Source organism: Phaethon aethereus, assembly GCF_964289735.1.
Source record: "Phaethon aethereus genome assembly, chromosome: 10".
Taxonomy (NCBI): Eukaryota; Metazoa; Chordata; class Aves; order Phaethontiformes; family Phaethontidae; genus Phaethon; species Phaethon aethereus.
The window spans coordinates 13,056,211-13,077,455 of NC_138586.1; the positions used below are offsets into that span (position 1 = coordinate 13,056,211).

Here is a 21,245-nt window from a genome sequence, read left to right on the forward strand (position 1 = left end):
AAACCTCGGCAATTCCAAGTTGCGGGCCAAACTTGCCTGCCCCGCCGGCAGACCCGGGATTCGGCCAGGCCTTGCGGCGAGGAGGCAGGTTGGCCGGAGCTGGGGCGCAGAGCACCGGCGCCTTGAGGAGCTCCCCCCTTCAACAGGTAGACGTTGGGAGCAGCCAGCCTTGCTCTGCTCACCCTCCTGAGCGGAAGGGCTGGCCGGGGCCGCCGCCGTGCTGTGAGGCCGCGGTTTGGCGGAGGGCCCCGGGGCATCGCTTCGGGTGGTGGCCCCAGCCCGGGGCAGGGAGGGCGGCAGCGCCCCGACCCCACCGCTCGCGCTGCGGAGCAGGCAGCTCCGCACAAAGCGGGTGGGTAAACCCTCCTCCGGGGCGCGGGGAGGAGAACGAGGAAGGCGGGGGGATGCTGCTTCCCTCCCTCTCTCCCGCCCTCTCCGCGGCCGGAGGAGCGCGCAGGCGGTGGCTGGCAGCCCGGGCCGGGCGGCACGGCGGGCTTGGGGGCGCGCAGCCCCGCGGAGCGCTGCGGAGCGGAGCGGGCTCCAGCCGCCCCCCGCTGGGGCAGCCGGCGCGGCGGTGAGTGCGGGCGGGGCGCGGCGCGGCAGCGGGGCGCGTCCTTGCTCCCCCGGGGTCTCCTTTCACTGCTCCGCGCCTCCCCGGCGGCTGCGCCGAGCGGCGAATAACCGCCCCGCCGGGGGCTGGGGGGATGCGGGGGGCAGTGCGGACCCCCGGCCGGGGAGAGGGCTCCCGGGTGCTGCACCGACCCCGGCTGATGTCCACGGGCCGATGAACAAAAGGGGGAACTGCGGCCCCGAGGGGAAGGGGGGGCTTTGCCCTGCGCCCGTCCCCCGGGCGGGGGGGCTCGGGAGGGCGGCCGCGGGGTCGGAGCGTCCCCGCTCCAGCAGCAACTCCGGAGCGTGTTGCTCCGGAGCAGAGCGACCGCCTGAGCCGTGCCGGGGTCCCCCCCGCTGGGAACCCCCGGGGCTCCAGCTCACTCGCCTGGCACTGCCGGCTGGAGAGCGGGGAGAAGTGTAAGCGGCTGCGATGGAAAATGTCTGGACGAGGACAGTCCTGAGCCCTGTTCCTAGAGCCGGACGGTCAATGCAAGGCAAAGGCTGAGTGGGGAGAACGGTGTAGTAAAGCAAAGTCAAATTTCCCCCTGAATCCTGCAGCCAGGCCTAATGGGCACTGATACTATGTCGGGGTGGGGAGGAAAGCGGGGAGGGAAAAGAGTTTTGGGGGCTGCAGTTTCTGAAGCCAGTATGGGAGGAAAGGGAAAAGAGCTCCACATCATTCCTCCTCCCCCCACAGTTACTAGGACTGAGGTATGGATCGTTAAAAAGGAGTAGCGTAACGCAATGAAGCGTTAGACGGTCCCTACTGCAACACATATCCATTGTTCCTCGCTCTGCCTTCTGCCAGAATGATTCTTGTCTGCACAAGAGAAGTAGAATTGAACAAATACTTCATTTCCCTGGTTAGTTGCATCCGTGGTCTCTCCCCCAAATCTGCTGCTGGCTGGCTGCACCACACAGCAACGTCCTCGGCCTGAAATGGAGAACCAGGACCCTCTGGTGAGACTCCTGCTGTTGTGGGCTGTCTGGCAAGAGCAGCGCTGAGTGGCTGCTCACCTGAGTTGATCTGACGGCAGCAGCAGAGCAGGTTTGCTCCCTCACCTCTTGGTCCTCTTTGCTTCCTCGTGGTGAGTGCGAAGAAGAAAAATAACAGATGGTGAGGCAGGTCCAGCCTACAACTAGAAGATGCTACATGTAGCTCAGGCAAGTCCTCTCCTTTCTGTAGATCTTCCTCTTAACTTTCTCTTTACCCTAGAGGGTAAAGGATTTCAGGCTCTTTTGAGGTGATGCTGTTCAGGTGGACTTCGCCAGCCTGCCCTTCAGCCTGTGCCTGTGGTGGCTGGGTGCCCTGCAGTGTGCGCGTACACACATACGCAGAGGCAGGAGCGCGCGAGCCCAACACTCCTGCTCTTTTCCAAGAGAGCTCTGAGCAGCTGGAGGGGTTGTGGCTGCACCTGGGCCTCGTGGCTGGAAGCTGCATCCTTTCCCCTGGAATCTCCTCCTGGTTCGCAGCACGCAGCAGAGCTCAGCACGTGGGTATGCACAGATGCATTCTCTGCACCACCACAAGACACGCTCAGCACTGGGAGGCTGCTGCTTTTCCTCGTTTCTGGAGCTTCTTATCAAAAGTCTGCATCATGCAGCTTTCCTTCTTCTTTCTCCTTTCCTTTTTCTTCTTTGTCTGTAGACTGCTGCCTCTCCCACTTCACTCAGCTTCTCCTTCATCTTTTCCTGCTTAATCCATTCTTTCACTTCAGTTTCTTTTTCTGTAAGTAGACCTTGTCCTCTTCAGCCTGCTCCTCTCAACACTGGAGAAGCAGCCTAGCCCCTCAGCTCAGTAGGAGTATTCCTGCCAACTGCTTGCAAAAAGTAGCACATACCCAGCCAGAGAGTGTAGTAAATAATCCTGCCTTTCAAGCTTTTGCCCAGTGGTGAGTCTTTTGCCATCTCCTTTGCCCATGGGCTAAATGTATTATAGTTGGCTTGGATTTACTTATATTCTGGAAACACTAAGTCAGTGCACTCAATGCACAGGTATGTTGTATCAGAGTGGATGTACATTGATGTGTTGCACCATGTACACTTACTTTGTCTGTAACATATCGTGTGTCTGAGTATGCATCATACAGCTCTGCTCCTGGGTTCAGGCTTTGACAGTTGTGCTTGGCAAGTGCGAGAGCTGTCAGGGAAGAAACAATTGCAGAGGTGTGGGTATTGTTCCATCGGTGAAGGAAAGATGGCTGTGGGGTGAAGGTCAAGAGCACCAGCAAAAAGCGCAGGGCTTGGCTAGCCGTGTTTGTATTGGTTAGGGTGCTAGCTACTTTTCCAACTATTTGCGTGTACATATGTACAGACTGCGGGCACTGTCAGCACGGTTGTATTTCCAGTTGTGCTTGTGAGCCTGAGTCTGTCTGCAGTTGCTTTGATTGTGAGTCAGTCTGTCTGCAGTTGCAGTAGCTGTGAATCAGTGTCTGCCTGTAATTATGTGGGTGAATCAGTGTTGGCTTGTTACACTTTTGAGTGCAAACGGTTTCCTGTAGCGATTGTGGGTGTGAATCACTGTATAGTCCCTCTGGATGTGTTTTTGAGTAGAGAGATGCAATCCTGGGATTAATTTTGTTTTGATGATGAAAAACTGTCAAGCGACTTCTCGTTTTGAAAAATTAAAGCTGGGTTGGGAGTTGGACACAGAGCTTGTTTCTCCATTACTAGCTATCTACAGAAGAGATCCACTTTAAGGCTTGCTCCCAAGATTTCCATGTTAATTTGAACCTTGAATTTCTTTGCCATGTGCCTCTGGTTCTGAGTGTCCTCTTCTGCTGGCATCTCTTGCAGAGCTGCAGACAACACGTTTGGTAACCATCACACGTGCCTTGTACCTTATGTGTGTGGCAGATTTATGGGAAGTTTGTTTATGGCTTGTGCAGTGTGTGTGTTTGTGGGGACAAGCTAATGTGTGCCTCTCAGGTAGGTAAGCACAAACATTTTCATTGCTTGCGAGTCAAAGACTGTGTGGTTCCTCTGCCATGTGCCTCTTGCTGTGAGCCAGTGCTGTTTCTCTAAGTAGATGGTAAACAGCAAGTTTGATTCAGGTACGGGGAGGTGCTGCTGCCTGTTTCTTGTTCTCCAGTTCCTGTAAAATGCTGTAGTAGCTTGTGGCGCTCAGCAGCATCCGTATGGCACAAAGCAGCACTAAACTGAGCGGCAAGTTGGAGAAATCCAGGGTATCTCAGATGATGGAAGCAGCGCACTCCCCTCAGTCCAGACTAACAAACCAAGCCTTCGCCCTGCGCTGGCTGGCGCAGGTAGAGTGCGATGCTGGCAGGGCTGGACTGCTTCCAGTACACACTTGGCTGGGGTGTCTCTGCCTGCGTTGTGCAGTGTACACATGCATCCCAGTTAGCTCATTTCAGAACAAAGGGATGCAAACAGCCAGCAGGACAAGGGTCCTGTGAAACACCATGGTGTCTTATTCCATTGTTTCCAGGCATCCAGATGAGCCATGTCTTCTCATTGCTGCCCATGCCCTCAACTAAAAAGATAGTTTTATTCCAAGGGAACCTCCTTTTTGGCTGAAGAGGCTGAGAACTGAAGCAAAACCTCCCTAACAGGCACACAGGGCAGCACAGGCATCGCCTGCACTTATTGCTGCTGCTGCTGCACTGAGCACTTGCTGGCTGCCTGTCTCTGCAGAGAGAGCTTGGAGCTTTACCCAAAGAAACACTAGAAGAGGCATAGCTGTGATCATCACAAGGCTGGTGTGCTTACGGAGGATTGGAGACAGCTGGGCAGAGCACATCCTGTGCAGTTTGGACAATTTTGGAATCCTTTAGAGGTGTCGGAGGACTTCTCAATGCTTGGGACCTGTTTTGCAGAGGCTCCAGTGCAATGAGGAAGAGCTTTAAGGACCTGCTTGTGCTGTGCAAGTGCACCTGACTTTGGGGGTAAATATGCAGGTGTTGTGAGGTCACTTATAGTGCTGTGCTTGGCTGTGCTACTGTGCAGGTGGGTGGATGTGCTTGGCACCGACCGGGTCTAGATCACCCTCCTCCCCCTGCATAGAAGTGCTTCTCTCTGGGCTTTTGGACTGAGGCTGCCTCTACTTCCCAGTCTGTTTTCGGCTCCTCATTGCACACCCTTCCCTGAGATGCCTGACTTGGCAAAGGTGTGGAGCCGCTGCAGGTCCTGGGGGCTGTGGGCTGAGTGGGAGCTGTAAGTGCTCAGCACTCCTTCAACTGATGCCACTGGCGTAGGTGCATGGTATGTGGGTGTGCTGACCTAATGACTCTGCAGGTACAGAGGATCTCTGGGTGCAGTGATGGGGCAACCATGTTCTTTGGGATGCTTCATGAATGCTGCTTGCATGATGAGACTATTGCTAAGTGAATCAGATTGTTCCCTTGGCTATGCATATGTTCCAAGGAGGCAGTAATTTGGGAGAGACACTGATGTGACTCTCACAAATGTAGTCAGGTGCGTTTATGGACCTCTTCTATCTTCATTCCCTTTCTGATGCAGTGTCCCCCTCTCTGGGCTGTTCTCCCAGATTTTTTTGCAAGCTTTATCTTTCAGTCTCCATCTTTGGGGCTCACTCTGTCTTTCCCTTATCAGGAGTAATCCTGTGCTAATAGCTCTTTCCTCAGAAGGCATTTCAGAATGGTTTCTAGAATAAGGATTTCTGAAAAGATCAGGCTCAGTATGCTAAATCAGGAGATACCCAATGTTAATATAGTCACTAGGGTACCTTGCTGATCTGGAAGGTACCAGCACTTTTTGGGTTCCCAAACCCAACTCAGTAGGAGCAGGGGCTGGAGCACGTTGCTGTCTTGAGGAGAAGGAAGCGTTTCCAATTCCTCATGCCAAAACTGCACATCCAACAGGAAGGCTGTATTTCTCAGGAGTGTTGTTACGCTGTGATGCTCTGGAGATTGGACAGACTGCATGTGTTGGAGTGGGGTGGGTATGTTTATTATGCCGTTAGGTATGTGGGTGTAAAGAGACCTGCCAAAACCCAAAGTGCACAGAATTGCAAACTTCAAGTATTGCTGGATTCCAGCTGCAAAGTATTAGTGCACCTTAGAAAATCTGCATTTGATTCATCTGCAGAGGTTACCAGCAACTGCGGAATTAGTGATAAATGCATTTGCTAACTGTGCCATTAAGAAATGAGCAATGGACAGATGGAGGAAGGAGGTGCAGAGCTGCTTTGAACACATACCGTCCCTATAGGCTCCATCTTGTATAGGCAGAGACAAAACCAGAAGCTGTAAGGGTGATGTTCTTTAACTTACGTGAAAGAGGGGTCAGCCTGAGGAGTTGTACCACTCTTTTCTGAGCTTAGAAATCTTTTCATCCTGCATTTTTCTTCACAGATACTATGCAGTTTCCTTTCAGCGAGACCCAGTAAGAGATTTTGTGGTTTTTTCTTCTTTGAGACATCCAATTAACACTCCTAAACCCTCACTCGGTTACATGAAGTTAAATGCACGTTGCCTGCATCCTCCCTCCCCTTCCCAGAGGATATGGGTTCTCTGCAGGTATTCAGATCAAGACGTTGGCTGCTTGCAGAGTCTTTCTGAGTGGGAAGTGACAGCTGAATAGCATTTTGTTTAAGTGCCTTCTGCAAGGACTTCAGGCTGGAGGAGCCCCAGTGTTACTTTTCCTGAGGCACACTCGTGGGTGTTTCCGTTCCTTTCCTTTGCTAGAGATGGTGCTGTGCACCAAGGGACCCCTTCCTGCCTACTCTGCCACGAGCAGTAACTGCTGTGGGGCAGGCAGTCCTCCTCTCCAAAAGCAACTCTTGTGTGGTAAAATCTGAGGAGCTCAGTTACTGGGCAGTTGAAACCAGGACTGGTTTTACAAACCTGCCAAGCCAGAAACCTTGTTATTAGAGAGGCTCTGTGGCCAGTAGCTCTTTGGCTTGTAAAGCACTTGCACCGACTGAGACTTTGTGTGTCCATGTGGTTGATGCTGGGCCTGGACTAGCAAGAGCCCCAGAGAGCTGTTGTGCCATGGGGACTACACTAGGCTTTGGCTATGGGGAGCTTTGCAGGATCCCTTAAACTGTATGAAGGGTGAAACCTCCTCTGCAAAAGCCTCTTTGCATCCTCCAGAGACATGTTTCCTGCCCGGCAATAGGGGGATGAGCACCAGCACTGGAAGGAGGTTGCTCCTGCTGCTGTTCCCCCAGCACTGCCTGGCCAGCCCTGGTTCAGTGTCACAAGGCTACCAGGGTTCATCATGAACAGTTAAAGCCCCTGTGTTAATCGGGAACGTTAACCGCAGTCCTCAGGACCAGGTCTGCTTCTCAATCCACCTCGAAGTGTAAAGGAGCCAAGAACAAGGAAAATGCCACACAGCCTCTTCTGTCCAGCTCCCCAGGAAAAATACAAGAACCAAAGGAAAATGGCAGAAAACAGTGCCAAGCTATTTTCCACGCTGTGTTGTCCTTCCAGAGTCCATAAGTGCAGCCATAGCAAACCAGACATCCATTTACTCTCACACACCATTTTGGGGTCATTCTCTGTGGCAGAAAACTGAGCTATGGCTGGAAAAGGAATCATTTGGGCAAATAGTGAAAACAGATTTTTCTCCCAGTGCAGGTATATAGACCTGATTCTGATGCTTAAAATGAGACTTAAGTACGTATTTAACTTTATTCAAGCAGCCCTGTTATCCGTGGCTAGCACCATCCTCAACAGAACTATCCAAAGTAGAAAATTAGCCCTTCATCTCCATATAATATTGAAAGAAAACTGTATGAACAAGGTTTGGTGGAAATGTGGTTGTTTTGAGCTTAATGGCACAGACAGGCATGAAGACACACACCTACATGGACGGTGTAAGTGCTTCTGGCTTTTGTCACTGTTCCTGGCCCTGTCTCTTTCTGAATCACCATGCTGCCTCATTTTCTGGTCCTCTTTTCTTTAGCTGCTCTGTGCCACCTTTGGTCCATAATGTCTCCAGCCCATGGTCTCACCAAATCTAACAAAGCTGGTCCAAAATATTGTAGAGGAGTTGTAACAGTTCCTGCAGAGCCAGGAGGCATCTGCTGCAAAACCAAAGGGTCCTAGTTTGTGTGGATAGCCCTGGTCAAAAACTGCTGGCAGTGCAAACTCTGCCAAAAAAAACCATTTATTGAAATCAGCAATTGCATGGGAAAGTGTTTATTTCAATGAAATTTTTCAGTGGTGGTGCAGGGAGGGGAGAGGGAGAGGGAAGCCAGCAATGTTTTTTTTTTGCTTTTGGCTAGTGTTTGAAATTGCCTTAGGAAAAAAAAAATCAGTTAAATCCTATTGTATAATATGCCAGTTTAAGTGAAATGAAAGGGAAAAGTTGAAAGGAAGTCAGTTGAGGAGCTGCTAATGGAAGGAGTTTTGAATTTGCCTTCTAAGATGCATCAACATTTTAGCTGTCCTTGTTGTGATTTGGAACGAGTCTCCCTTAACTGTTGGAATTTCCCGCAGAACAGATGTTCAGCCTTTTAATTTGTGCTTCATCAGCAAATACTTGAATTTCCAAGACTGTGTGTCTCTTCTCAGCTGGAGGGTGGCAGGAACCAGAGGAGCCCTCCCGAATCAGGGCTTGTCTCACCAGAGGTGTAGGTGTGCCCATGCCAGAAGGCTCCTGCAGCCTCCGGTAAACGTGTGCTCCTTTGGTGTGAGGACTGCGCTTCCCTAGGTAGCACCCTCATTAAATAAGGCCCGAGCACACTGGCAAATGCTCACAGGCACAAAATTAATCCATGCACTGATATTTGCAGGGATTTTAAATGAGTGATGGGGAGGAAGATGCAGGTAACACATGTCTGAAGTATGCTCTATGCAAGGCAATGCCAGGGCCCAACGCTATTTTTTTTCCTGTGCCTGCCATTAGTGAGTATCTTGCCAGAACAAAAGCTGAGGTGGGCGGATAAGGACTTGCAGTGTCTGGCTCTTACCTTCTGCAGCACATGGCCTCCTAGAGCTGTACTGAGCTAAAAAGCAAGGATCAGGCACAGCGTCAAGGAAGACTGTAGGGCCAAAGTGTTGTGGAGCAACGAGGGGTAGATAAATGCAGAATTGTGTAACACATGACTCGGCCTGGCCTTGTGCCCCTTCTCCTCTCCGAGCCGTCGGTGGCAGGGGTGGCCGGATCCACATCGCCGCACATACATGATAGATGCCATCTCCAGGGGTTTCCGTCCTGCTCAGCTGAGTTCCCTGCTCTCTGTGCGTGGGATTTCTGCGGGGGATCCCCATGTCCCACGTCCGTGTGCGGAACCCCCTGCTCCTTGGTAGCACTTGCATAGCTCACCTGTCCCCTTCATCCTGGGGCACCCTTCGCTAGCTGAGAAATGCCGTTCAGGCGGTGGGGTTTGCCTTTCAACCCAGCACCTCCTCCAGCATGGGGAGGAGCTGCCTGAGGTTCTGCTACGTTGGTGCTTGTTGAGTGGGGAAATCCAGCGGTCAGATCTGGCTGGCAACAACATCTTGTCCTGGCTTCTGCGGGCTGTGATTGAAGTGAGCCTTCCTTTCGGGTTTTGGGAGTTGACACTGGGCAGTTGTGCCCAGCTGCCACGGTGCTGAGGCTCTGCTGGGCTGAGTCCTGCGTGTGCCAAACGTGAGGTGTCGTGCTGGGGAGACGTCACGACAGGCTGTATTTATACAGGCTGTTGCTTGGCAGTGCTGTTCCAAGGTGCATCAGCATAATGAGATACATAAAAGGAGAAGGCAGTTAAATGTGCAATAACATCACAATAAAAGTAAAAGTGAGCATTAATGAAAAATCTGAGCACACTAAGTGCAGTACAGTCAAACGCTCCCACTACCTTGGGCCTTAGTGCCCAAACTTAATAATAATTTCTGGCAGTGTCATTACCAGAATTAAACGAGGGCCTAACTGTCCAGAAAAAGATGTTTGGAAAAAACGGGTCTTGAGACTTTGCAAGTGGTTCTGCTATGCGGGTGTCCCCAAGGCAGCACAGGTAGTGGGGGGAGCTGGGAGCTGCTGCAAGGGGAGGGTGGTGACTGAGAGTGTGGGGCGAGGAGGAGGAGTAAGTGATGGGCTGAAGAAGAACCACTGCGGTCATTTTGGAAGTGGATATGCACTTGCTGAAAGGTGCTGAAGCACCAGGGAAGCTGCTGGATGTGCTGTGAACATGGTGTGAGGGTTTATATTTGTATGTACATGCTTGGCTCTGGCCCCATGCAGTGACTTCCCCAGGGCCGGCAGTGCTGCAGCGGATGCTGCTGCCTTTCCCTGGGGGGGTCTCTGGGACTTCAAATACAGAATCCCAGAAATACTGACTGCTGGCTAACACGGCTGAACTGCTGGGAAAAACTGAACTAAGCAGATTGCTTTCCTCCTAGTAAATAAAATCTCATTTCTCTCCTTCCCCTCTGTGCCCACCCTGGCAGGTTTTGGAGGCTTGCTTGCCGGTCGCCGCGTGCTGAGACCATGGCGCTGAGGCTCCCGGGAATGGGTTCACTCTCTCTCGTTAGCCTTGGAGTCCTAGTCCTGGTTTTGGCTCTCCCTGCTGATGCTGGGTAAGGTGGTTAGTGCTGAGGCTGTTGGCCAAGGCTGCAGTCCTCTCGCTGTGCTTAAATATCCTGGGTCCAGTACCTGCATGTAGTTGAGGGCAAAGCACTGGAGAGTGTCTCTACTGTGTTTGACCCTCCCTTCATCCTCGTCCCCATGCCTTTCACCCGAGGACTGTTCAGTCCCTCGTGGCTGAGCTCACTGATTACATTAGCATTATTTGAGGTACTCTCACTAAGGACAATTGTCAGCATTTTTTGCAACAAAACCAATTTTCAGATTTGGCCTCTGCACAATTCACTCTGGGCAAGGACTTGGTTTGGATGAGTTTTAATCTGGAAGAGAGACTTTCCCCCCCTTTAATTTTGCAGTACTCTTAAAGAAAACAAAATGAAACTGTGCTCAGCTGTTTGGCCCTGTATGGTGTAACAACCCACGAGCAGCACACCTGAGGTGCGGCAGCACGGGGAGGGCTCTGGCTAGCCCTGGCTGGGGGTGCTGCTCGCCTCTGCCTGGGCTGGTGTCCTGGGCGTGCAGGCTCCAGCTGTCACGGCACAGCGCGCACTGCCACCAGCCTCTCCTTCCCAGCCCCTAGGAGTTGATGGGAGAAGACAGAAGCCTGTTGGTCTGTGACAGGCTCTGCAGACCTTCTCTGCATCCTGCTGGAGCCTCTGCTGAGGCTTGGTGAGCTTGGAGAGCCCTTCGAGGAAGGGAGGCAGAGACAGCCCTGGCACAGCCCGCCAGCCACGGGGAGGGAGGGGCTCAGCGTGGAGGGAGAGAAATGCAAATAATACATGACTTCTATAAAAAATTTAGAAAAGCCTTTAGAATGCCAGGTATGGACACTGAAATTCTGTCTGCTGAGTTACAAGTCCAGCAGCAATCAAGGATTTTCATGCATGAAAAAATGTCAGTGCTGCCACTGCTACTTCACCTATGCACCCTGCACGCAGCCGTTCACTCAGCTGCACACTCCTGCCCTGTCCTGCCCACGCCACTTCGCCGGCTTGGATCTAATTTTGCGTAAGCAAGTGCATCCCAAGCATGCCTTGACATGTAGATGCTGACCCTCGTATCGATGTAACTGGCTGCCTGCCCCCGACTGCCTGCATGGGCACAGGCAGCCCTGGGGAACTGGCTTCTTGCCTTCCCCTCCATCCCGCTGGGACTGGGTCCCCATCCTCATGCCGGCTGTGGGGGGTCTCGGCAGCCCCCATGCCTGCTGTCCTGCCTCTGCCTTCCCCACCGCTGCCCTTCTGCTTCCCATCACGTATTCACTGATGCTGCTGCCGCTGCCCCCTCCCCGCCCGCCATGCGGGTATCGCTCTGGTCCGTGGCAGGATTTGTTTCCTAAATTGCATACGAGGGGATCCTTGTTCAGAGGTTAGCGTGCCGATGTGGCAGCCAGCTCTCCAGAGAGCATGTGCACAGGGACGGGTGGTGAGGTAATGACTTTTCCTCAAGCCTATCCTAATTAAATTTGCTGTAAACCTCTGTCTTTCCTGCCTAAAGGCTTTTAATTATTTTAAAACCATGATGCCCATGCCTCTTTCTTAGAGTTCTTCGCTGGGGCTTTGAGAGAGGGAAATGAGACCTGCTTGTGCGCCTTGCTAAAGGGCAGCTTTAGCTTTATGCTAAGATGAGGTGAGCCAGCCCAGACCTTGGCTGGAGTGGGGAATTAGCCCAAATCAAGTGCCAGGCAGAGATGCTGCTGGCTCTCCCCTGCCTGCGCCTTTCCCTCGCCCTGCCTGCACCACTCTTTCCCCAGCGCCTCCTGAGTGAATCCCACGCTGCTCACATTGAAGTTGAAACCTCAAATGTCAGGCTAAGTAAAATGGCTTTGAAATTTGTAAACTCATTTTTCCCATCACTGCTGAGCCTCCGCCAGGAGCTCCTTCACAAAAATCTGTCCTCTCGTTCTTTATATTATGGGTAATTTTTAAAGATAGCTTATAAAACATTAATGAATGAGCTTTCGTGAGCATGCTAGCTATTCATAAGTTATAGATGGTTATATACCCATCAGCAGACACTGGTACAGATTGCTTTTAACCATGACATCTATTGAAAGCTGGTACAATTGAAACCTCACTAATTACAGTAGGCATTTGTTAAACTCCTCAAAATTCTACTTCTCTGCAGGGAGTTCAGCTATTTCAAATATTTCAAGGCCAGATGAAATGCCAAAATCAGTGTTTGAATTCGACTAGGAAGTCTTGAAGGCTGTAATATAGTTCGTAGTATCAGAGGTGATTTAATGTTTTGGATCTGACAGGTTGCATTAGGGCTGGGACAGGGGTTTTCCCGACCATGCCTCACCCCTCCGTACCCTATGGGAACCGCAGTTTAAGCACTTCATTACCCTCGTTGGGCTCTTGTAGGCTGAGCTGCCCGGCTTGACCACTTCTCCCATGATAGCAGGTACTGGTTTGCTAAAAACCAGAGGCCAAGTGGCCTTGTGAGAAGTGGGATCCAGTCCCTGGAGAAGCAAACGTCAAGCACTTGAAATGCAATTTCCTGGAGTGTTTGGTCATTGATGGCGATGCAAATTAATGTCAAAATTGCCCAAAACGGAATATTTCAATTAGCTGCAGGATGCTGAATAGTATCGATTCAGACTGACTCTAAAAATACCCATATCCTGCTCTCAATTTTTCCTCTTTTGCTAGAAAATACTTTTTGCTCTTCGTTTATCTTACAAAACCTGGGTTTTCTGTTGGGAGAACATTTTGATAGAAAACTCCACGCCAGCTCTGCTACTTGTCACCCTACTGACCCTTCACAGAGTATTTACAAATGGAGAGGGGTATTTACAGTGTCGGGGTAGCTAGTCTAACCAGATGGGATGCAACAAGATAAGCTTTGAACTCCTTAAATTATATTCCTCTTTCTGTTGTTTCTTTTTTTCCCCCCAATTACTTCCTGATGCCTATTTAAACTAGTGCTGCACACATCAACTGGAGCAAGAGAAAATGAAGCTGGGGAGGAGAAGGAAGGGGGCAGAAATGTTAGAAAGCAAGAATTTAGAGGCTTCTCTTCCCACAGCTGTGGGGAGTAACACCCTGCTTCAGAGAGTCGTAGGTGCCCTCCCTGGCAATTGCACCCACGTCTTGCACCACGAGCATCTCTGTAGTTTGCTGGATTCGTGGTCTTCATCTGGGCAGTGCTCCCCAGTCACTTATCTCTGCGGTTAGTGGCACGGGGCTGATGTGCCAGTCAGGGCTGCCCTGCTCCCAAGGGGCTCCTGGTGCTGCTGCTGGGGATCCCGTTGCTCCAGCAGCCTTTTCTGCCCCTGCCTGGCTGGGCTTCCTTGGCCATCCTGCTACCTGTCTGTGCCTTTTGGTTTTTGGACTCATTGGTGTCACTTTTATTTCCTCTTCCATCTTCCTTGCAATCTCTGAATCTCTATAGATTTTTCTTTTGGTTTTCTGTTACTTAATCTTCTGCCTTTCCATTTGTTTTGGTCCTAACAGCTATTTCTGCTGAGGAAAGCTGTGCTTGGAGCCGCAGTACCAGTACCCTGTGTTGTCTGAAATCTCTTTGAGACAGCCAGTTTCAGAAGGATTCGCAGGCTCATTTTCTGTTGATTGAAAGGGAGACATGAAATGCAAATGTATTATTTGAACCCCTTGGGCTTGCAAAACTGCATTGAAGATTTTGTTTGGTGAGATGAGCTTTGTTTGAGAAATTTACTACTTACTTTATTCCACCTGGGGCAGAAAATGCCCTGAGGAAATCATCTTATTTAGGGGCTTCCAGGCTTCCTGCACTGAGCAGAGATAGTAACATGGAAACTCATTTGGTTTTATAAACAGGGAAAGTTCAACACACCACGGAAATGGCTCACAAAGTGTTTTAATGATGGACTCGGGCTTCAAGCCTGCTTTACAGAATTCCTGCTTTCTGCCTCCCTTCCCTCTTCCCAGGAGCAGAGAACTTGGAAATGGCTCGATGTGGTAAATAACTGGCATCATTTCTTCCATGCTGCCTGTAACGAGATACTGGCACTTGGGTAACTGAGGTTCCCACAGCTTCTGTTCATAACCTGCTCGCTCTTAGGGGCAGGTGAGGGGTGCTGGGGCAAGGCAAGGCTCCCTGAAAAAACAAGGCTCCTAAACCACTACCCACCGTGCTGCTGGCCCTGAGCATGGAAGGATGGGGAGGGTATGATGGTGAGGGCTGCAGTGGCAGAGGCCAGAGGGGAGTTGGTTCGGGATGCCCTGGGGGGAGTCCTGCAAGCACCTCACCTTCTCAACAGGCACACCCCACCCTGCCCTTCAGGGCTCACTGCAGCACAGGCTGGAGCGTGAACTGACATCCCTTCATTTCCAGTAACTGTTCAGAGCATGTAAAGAGGTTTCTCTTCTGATGATGTTTTTTCCTCTTCTCTTCTCCTGCATGCCAGGCTTTCTCAGAAGCATGTTTCAGATGTTGTTGATGACAGCAAAGATAACATCACCATTTTCACCCGCATCCTGGACAGGCTGTTGGATGGATACGACAACCGCCTGAGACCTGGACTTGGAGGTCAGTTGGGTGGAGAGATTATGTTTTCCCCAGCTGTGTGGCTTTAGAAATGAGAGGCTGCACCAACGACTTCTTAGTAAGTCTGGTGCTGTCCGGAGGAGAGGCTGGTTCCGTGCCAGAGTCAGTCTGTTGCTCTTTCCCCATTTTGAGTCCATGCTATTTGTTGTTTGATATTTTGTAGGGTGAGAGGTGCAAGTCTCTGACTGCTGTGGTCTTCTATGACATTACATTGATAGGCCTGTAGATGGAGCAAATATGATTAAACTTATTTATGCTACTTATATAGGCATTACTGTTTCAGAAATGATACTCATAGTTGGCAGGACCTTCAACTCATGTTGGTGTTGCTTTTAGTCAGCGGGCTTTGCTACAGAGCCTCTATCTCAACATCTGCTCAGTTATTTCCTATGTGGCTGTGACCTGGTAAGCTCTTCTCTGTGTGCCGGTCTGGGCACCGGGCAGTCAGCTGGGCTCTGCTGCCTCCCGAGCAGCTTTTAACACCGCTGCGTTACAGCTACCGCTGCTGAGTTTCTCTCCCAGCACCTACAGATGTTTAAGGTGCTTTAGAAAGCAAAACCATGGTAGCCTTCCAAATGCTTACGGCATACATTTAGCGTGATGTGAGGAGGCAGAAGTAAGAGGAAGGTGTGTGAGGAAGACAGATGTGAGTTTCTTGGTGACATGAGGGAGACATGGGCCTGTGTGGTTTCTTGGTGTGTTGTTGCCAAGGGGTATTGCTGTGGCAGAGAAGATGACCCCTTTCAGGTGCCGACGGCTGTGTGCCATGAGCGCCGCTGAAGTGATGTCCCTGCACTGCTCTGAGCTCTCCTGCTCAGTTGCAAAAATGTGCTGCTGGACCACAATTCCCACCCAAAGCTGGAATCACCATGTGGTCCCCCGTTCCCTGAAGGCCCTGCTGCCAAGGGAGGTTGTGAATGAGATTTTCTGAGCTCTCGCATGCTGATGGGGGCTCCAATAACACAGCGCTAGCCTGGAATTGCACCCTCCATTCCTCAGAGCAGCCTCGCTGTCTCTTCCCAGTCCCATGTCCACCTCTGTGCCATGGCCCTCTGCCCTGCATCTTGAGCAGTACTTCGATCCCAAGCAGAGACCATGCAAAATCTGGGGAAGAAGGGTTTCTCTAGTGAGCATCGTCACCTCTGCTGGACTGCCGTGCTGCAGGACTCAGACAGGAAAGGGTTACTGTGTCTGCATAAGCCATCCATCAGTTTTATTGCTTTTGTTGCTTGTTTCTTTTCCCCAGAATTAACTGCGGTCCCACTAATAGCTTTGCTTCCTCAAGTCTCCCCGATGGCTGTATTGATTTAACTGAAATGAGTTCTGAAAGGGGAATGAGGGGGCATTTATGTTCACGATAGGCTTGGTTGCAGACAACCCCGTGCAAAGTATTAACAAGAGGACTCCCAGGAGCCCCTTGCTGGGGAAGTGAAAACCTTTTTTGGAACATCTCTGCTCTGTTGCTTTAGATCCTTTAATAACGTGCTTAACATAATAAATTGCCTTTGCCTGAACCAGACATTGCATGTTTAAAGACTGCTCTCACCTCTGATTTCCCCTCATGGAGCACTCTGGCATACCCAGATGGGAGGTTTTGACAAGGGCTACAGGTTTTGGGGGCTCTTGGCTGGCAATGAGTTGCCCTCAGTGTGTGTATGGGGCAGCCTGGTGAGCCAGGCTCTCCCCACTAAAGCTGGACCTGTTTTCCCCAAGTCTGGGCTTTTATTCCTTGGAGGTCTGTCAGGGCTGCTATCAGGAAGAACATTAGCGGGAAAGACCTTTTCCACTGCCGCTGGTGGCTAGAGAAGCAGGAATCGTCCTGCTGCAGACTCTAGACTTAGGGGTTAATCAAATAGCCTGGGGTGGTAGCAAGAGATGGACCCCTGCTGTCCAAGGTTATGTGAGATCTTTAAAAGAGATTGCTTTGCTTCAGATTAGCAGCTGTGCTGCTGGGTGATTCGGTGACTGACAAGGTACATTGGTTTTCCTGTGAGACACCACTGGGCAGCCCCTGTAGACCCAGCACTGGCTCTCCCCATTTCCCCCAAGAATATCTTCTACTTGCTCTTCTGAAGACGTCAGGCAAGAGCATCCACCAGCACCATGCCGTCCTGCTTTGGTGTCTGTGGAAAGGGCAGACGTCGTGGTATTATGCCCACGCACGGGCTAATGGAAAGATGGCCTAAACTGGGGGTAACCGGGAAGCAGGATGCGCAGGCTTCCTTCTTGGCCTTGATTTCCCTGCTCTGTATGAGACAGATCCCCCCGAAAACACAGGGTTGGGATGCAGAGGGCTGAGCGGGTGCAGGGCTGCAGCACCTCTTGGGGCGGCGTGGTGCTGGGGTGCCCCGGGGGCCCGTCCCCCACGTTCGGCAGAGCCGTTTCCTTGTGCGCCGGGAACCGAGCAATGTTTGTTTAGGTTTTGAGAAGAGAGACTGTAAGCAACAGAGTGTTGATGTGGCGACTTCTCCCCTCAAGATAGCCTCTTTGTATTTATTTTCTTATCCCCTCTGTTTTCACCATCTGCTGCCACCCACTCTGACAGCTCCCATGCCAGAGCTCCTCTTCCTACCAGGACGCTGCAGGCGCAGAGCGATGCGAACCAGCGCGAAGGCGGCTCGGGAGCGCCGGGCGCCGCAGGGCCAGGCTCCAGGTGAGGCTGGTCCTGCGCCTCGCTGCTGCTCCTGCCCCAGGAGGTGGCTCAGGGCATCCTCTCCAGCGAGGAGTCCTTGCAGTCCTGAAGCAGAGTTCGTGGGCGTGCTCCAGGCTAGCTTAGAAGAGGAAAGGTGGTAGGGGAAGGTGGCTGCCAGACCCCTCCTTCTGCAGGAACGCCCCGTAGCACTGGGGACATGACTTTTGGTGTCACAGAGGAGCCTTCTGTGGCTGGTGGGAGGTTTCTCCCCTTCTCTGCCAGGTGAGCTGTGGCTGGCTTGCTATTAGGGACATAGCCGAGTCGTTTGTGTGGCCTCATGACCACTGAAATACAGTCTGGGCTTGGGGAAGGGTAGCTGCATATAAATAGATTATGTTATAGGGGGAGGAGGGGAAGGACTGTCAACAGATAACCTGTGTTTCCCCTGGGATAACACAGGACAGATTGGTTATTGAGTCAGAAGAGGAACAGAAATGGTCCCTGAGGGATGGAGACATCTGTTGTCATGGCCAACCTTGCAGGATAGGCGAATCTCCCACCGAGAGAGTTTCTATGGGCAGTGCTGGCCTCCCCTCCCACTCTGGAGCTCTGTAATCATGCAGATGCCCTGGCCAGCCCCGGGGGGCTGTGGTGAGGGGCATCTATTTATAGCTCAAAGTCTCTTTGCTGGGGCTCCCTGCAGAGCTGGCATGTGGAGAGGCCTCCATTTCGAACCTGGAGGTTGTCTTGCTTGCAAGGGTAGGAGAGAGGAGATGTGGCCAGGAGAGAGAGGTGGAACTGTCTGACAAAGGGAGAGACATCACATACCCAAAAAGCAGATGCTGAAGGAGTGGGATGTGAGCGATGGCACCATGAGTGGTCCTCCAAGAATGACTGATGCACAAAAATACCTTGTATATCCTTGTGCTGCTTACTGTGAAGACTGGTTGAGGTTCTGCAGCCCTTACATGGACAGTGTGATGCCCAGCACAGTTACCATGAGAGGGGATGTAGTGGTTGGGTTGTTTGAGGTTCAGTGATGGTCCCTGTGCAGCTGTACATCCTGCAGCCTTATTTCCTAACCGGTGAAATTTGGGTCCATTGTGCTGCAACTGAAACACAACCATCTTGTGAATGCCTGGGGAGGGTCAGGAGGGGAGGTTTACAGACTTGCCCCAGCCTTTTACTTCCTTTACAGCCTTGAGAATCCTTTTAACATGTGAGAAACACCTGCATCCCTGTCTTGCCACCTGTATTTCATTGATTCAAGTGCTGGTGGCCAAGAGGTTTTGGACGTAGGTTCTGAGTGGCTCCCTTTAGGTTGAGACATTCTCAAGAGATGCTTGGTGTGTTACACCTCAGTGCATCTGTCATTTTGTCCTGACCTCCTGCAGGTAAGGGCTTTTCTGTTATTATGCAAGTGTTAAGGTAAAGGGGCTGAAATAGTTGGGATAATTCTGACTTCTCTCAAGTACAGTGCTTTTCAAGCTGAAACAATGAGGTCTTATATGGCTGGCAGAAGAAATCTGTTTGCAGTGAGAGTAACCTGTAATAGTAGTAGAAATTGTTACATTGGCCAGATTGCAGTTTAAAGAACTTCCATGTCCTAAAATCTGGGTGAAATGTTGAAATTGTCCTTTTCTTCTGCGGATAGATTGCAAAGCCCTGGGGAAGGGACCCTCACAAGCCCTTTGGGTGCGTGTAAAGTCACAGCATGCAGCAGCCCAGCTTTCAGGTGCTCGGCGGTGGGCAGAGGGGTGGAGGCAGGGCTGCTCTGGGTCCCTTGGCAGAAGCATCGGGCACTGCCTGTCGCTGTGGGGACACCTAAGCAGCGGTGGTCGTCCCGCTGCAGCGTGTCCCACTCCCCTTGCTGCAGAGCTGGTCCCTACGTGTCCAGGGAGGCTGGACTCGGTCTGACCTTGAGCTCCTCTACAGCGTTTTCACCTGTGCGTGATGAAGCTGCCTACAGTTTGTCATAAATATTACTTAGATCTACTGTTTGTGCAAGAGAAACATTAGATGACAAACCCAGTGATCCTTTGTGGTTTGTTATGATTTCCAGGGTTTTAGGACTGTGTTTAATCTGGTTTTCTGTCTTAATGTTCCACCTCTCCCAACTTCTCATCTCTTCCCTCTGATCTGACTTCATGCCTCGTATTGATTACTCCAAGGAAGAATTTGATCCTTTCTTAGAAGGATCCTTTTTCTTAGAAAAAATCCATGTCTTATCTCAGATTTTTGTCTTTGTCTGAGTTTCCTTGATGAGTTTTAATTTGAAGCTGAGGCATTGCCTCAACAGTGTTTTCTTCTATTTACCTTTCTGGGCAACGGGGACCCTGCTCTGTCTCGTCAAACTTCTGAAGTTAAGATCTATGAACAAATTTAAAAAAGGTTGTCTTCCCCTTGGGTGCAGCTCTCCCAAGGTAGCTTTGCCACGGGTCTGCACAGCCCCGATGCTCTCTTCGCTCATGCAGAAATCCCAGTTGTGCTGCTGTTTAAACCCACGGCGTACAGGGAGGGGGAGCTCTGTGTGAAAAAGCATGCACACATCAGAAGGCAAGTGAGGAATACCGGCTTGACAGCTATGCCTAAGGGTGAAAGTCTTCTCTTAAATAAGTTATGAATTTGCTTAGGGCAACAAGCCTGTATCAAAGCTTCAGGGATATCACAAACACCCCAGAGAGGTCAGAAACCCATTGTGTAAAGAGATTCATAGCTTTTGGTATGAAATGGCACCTGGGCTTCAGGTCAGCACTGGGTCTTTTGGGAGCATCTCACAGCTGCCTGTGCCCCTGCAGTGCAGTGGGATGGAGTGGACCACCACAGCGGGTCCCTGCCCAGCCACCCTCTCCATGGGGCGGTCGAATGGCCAAAGTTGATCACCAGCGACAAGGCTGCCCTTGGGCTCTCCAGAGGGGGCCAAGCCCCGCGGCTGCTGGGGTTGTGGAGGGGAAGGTGTTTCTCCTGCTACTTTGGATGCCTTTTTTTAGATGGTGCCTTCACTTGCTGTGTGCGTTTCCCGTGAGGAGTCTGCCCCAAGCTGCGAACCCCTCCATATATCCATGCATGTAGGCAAGAAGTAAGATTTTTCCCAAAGGGTGAGAAATTTTTCTGGGACAGTGACTCCATCTGCAGGAATTTTTACCCCAGTAGTTTGTACTGGAGTAACACCTCAGAGCTGCAGTGCAGGATCAGACAGCTGTGGTGAACCAGTAGGAGTGTTAGGCAGCTGATCCCTGCCCGAGGGGAAGCTGGTGGATGCGTGTTGGAGATGGCATGATGCTATTTGTTTATAATGACTTTGGAAGGGGGGAACTGATGTTTAAGCATGTTGAACATGCGTTAGATGGTTTTCAGAACATTAGTAGATGATTTTATAGATGGCTATAAACTGCTTGCAAGAATGTCTTTATTGATCTGTTGGGCTATGGCAGCTACTCATTTATTAGAATTTCCATTCGTTTAGTCCCACGTAAAGGATTTATAATGTGTCTTTGATATGGATTGTGAAATAAGGTTTGTTTTTTTTAATTAGGTATTATAGAGTTCAAAAACATCTTTAATTGGTTTATTCTGGGAAGCTAGTGGTGAAACAACTGGTCAAGTATCAAGGAAACAGCAGTTATTTTATTCGTTGAGCTAGAGTATAAAATGTTTGCAGCTGTTAGTGTCCCTGTACAGAGGCACTGATTTTGTCAGATGAGACAAAGTTATTGATTGTGCTGATGATTTTCAGCTGGGTTCCATCTGGAAGAAGCAATCAAATCGCATCTACCTGGGCCCCCTGCGGTGGGGGGATTAATGCTGCTGATTCAGACCTGTTAGCTTGTTAATGCCATTTCATTTATTTAAAGGTTATTGTTTGATTAAATAAAAATATTGGAGTGTTCATGAGGCTCTGGAAGATGCATGGGTCTTTGGGGTGTGAGTTGCTGCAAGACCGTGAGGCTAAACCAATGCAGGGTCCCTTAACAAA

At 50.9% G+C, this 21,245-nt stretch overlaps 1 protein-coding gene across 1 annotated transcript in view; it reads left to right on the top strand.

Annotated features, from left to right (window-relative positions):
* Nucleotides 1-418: 418 nt before the first annotated feature.
* The window catches only part of LOC309408414 (gamma-aminobutyric acid receptor subunit alpha-3-like), a gene marked incomplete at its 3' end in the record, with an annotated part of 71,090 nt that continues 50,263 nt past the window's right edge, over nt 419-21,245 (top strand). The window contains exons 1-3 of the mRNA XM_082004229.1: nt 419-574; nt 9,972-10,100; nt 14,498-14,619. Coding sequence (XP_081860355.1) covers nt 10,012-10,100; nt 14,498-14,619 — 211 coding nt within the window. The 5' untranslated portion in view covers nt 419-574; nt 9,972-10,011. The remainder of the gene's footprint in view (nt 575-9,971; nt 10,101-14,497; nt 14,620-21,245) is intronic.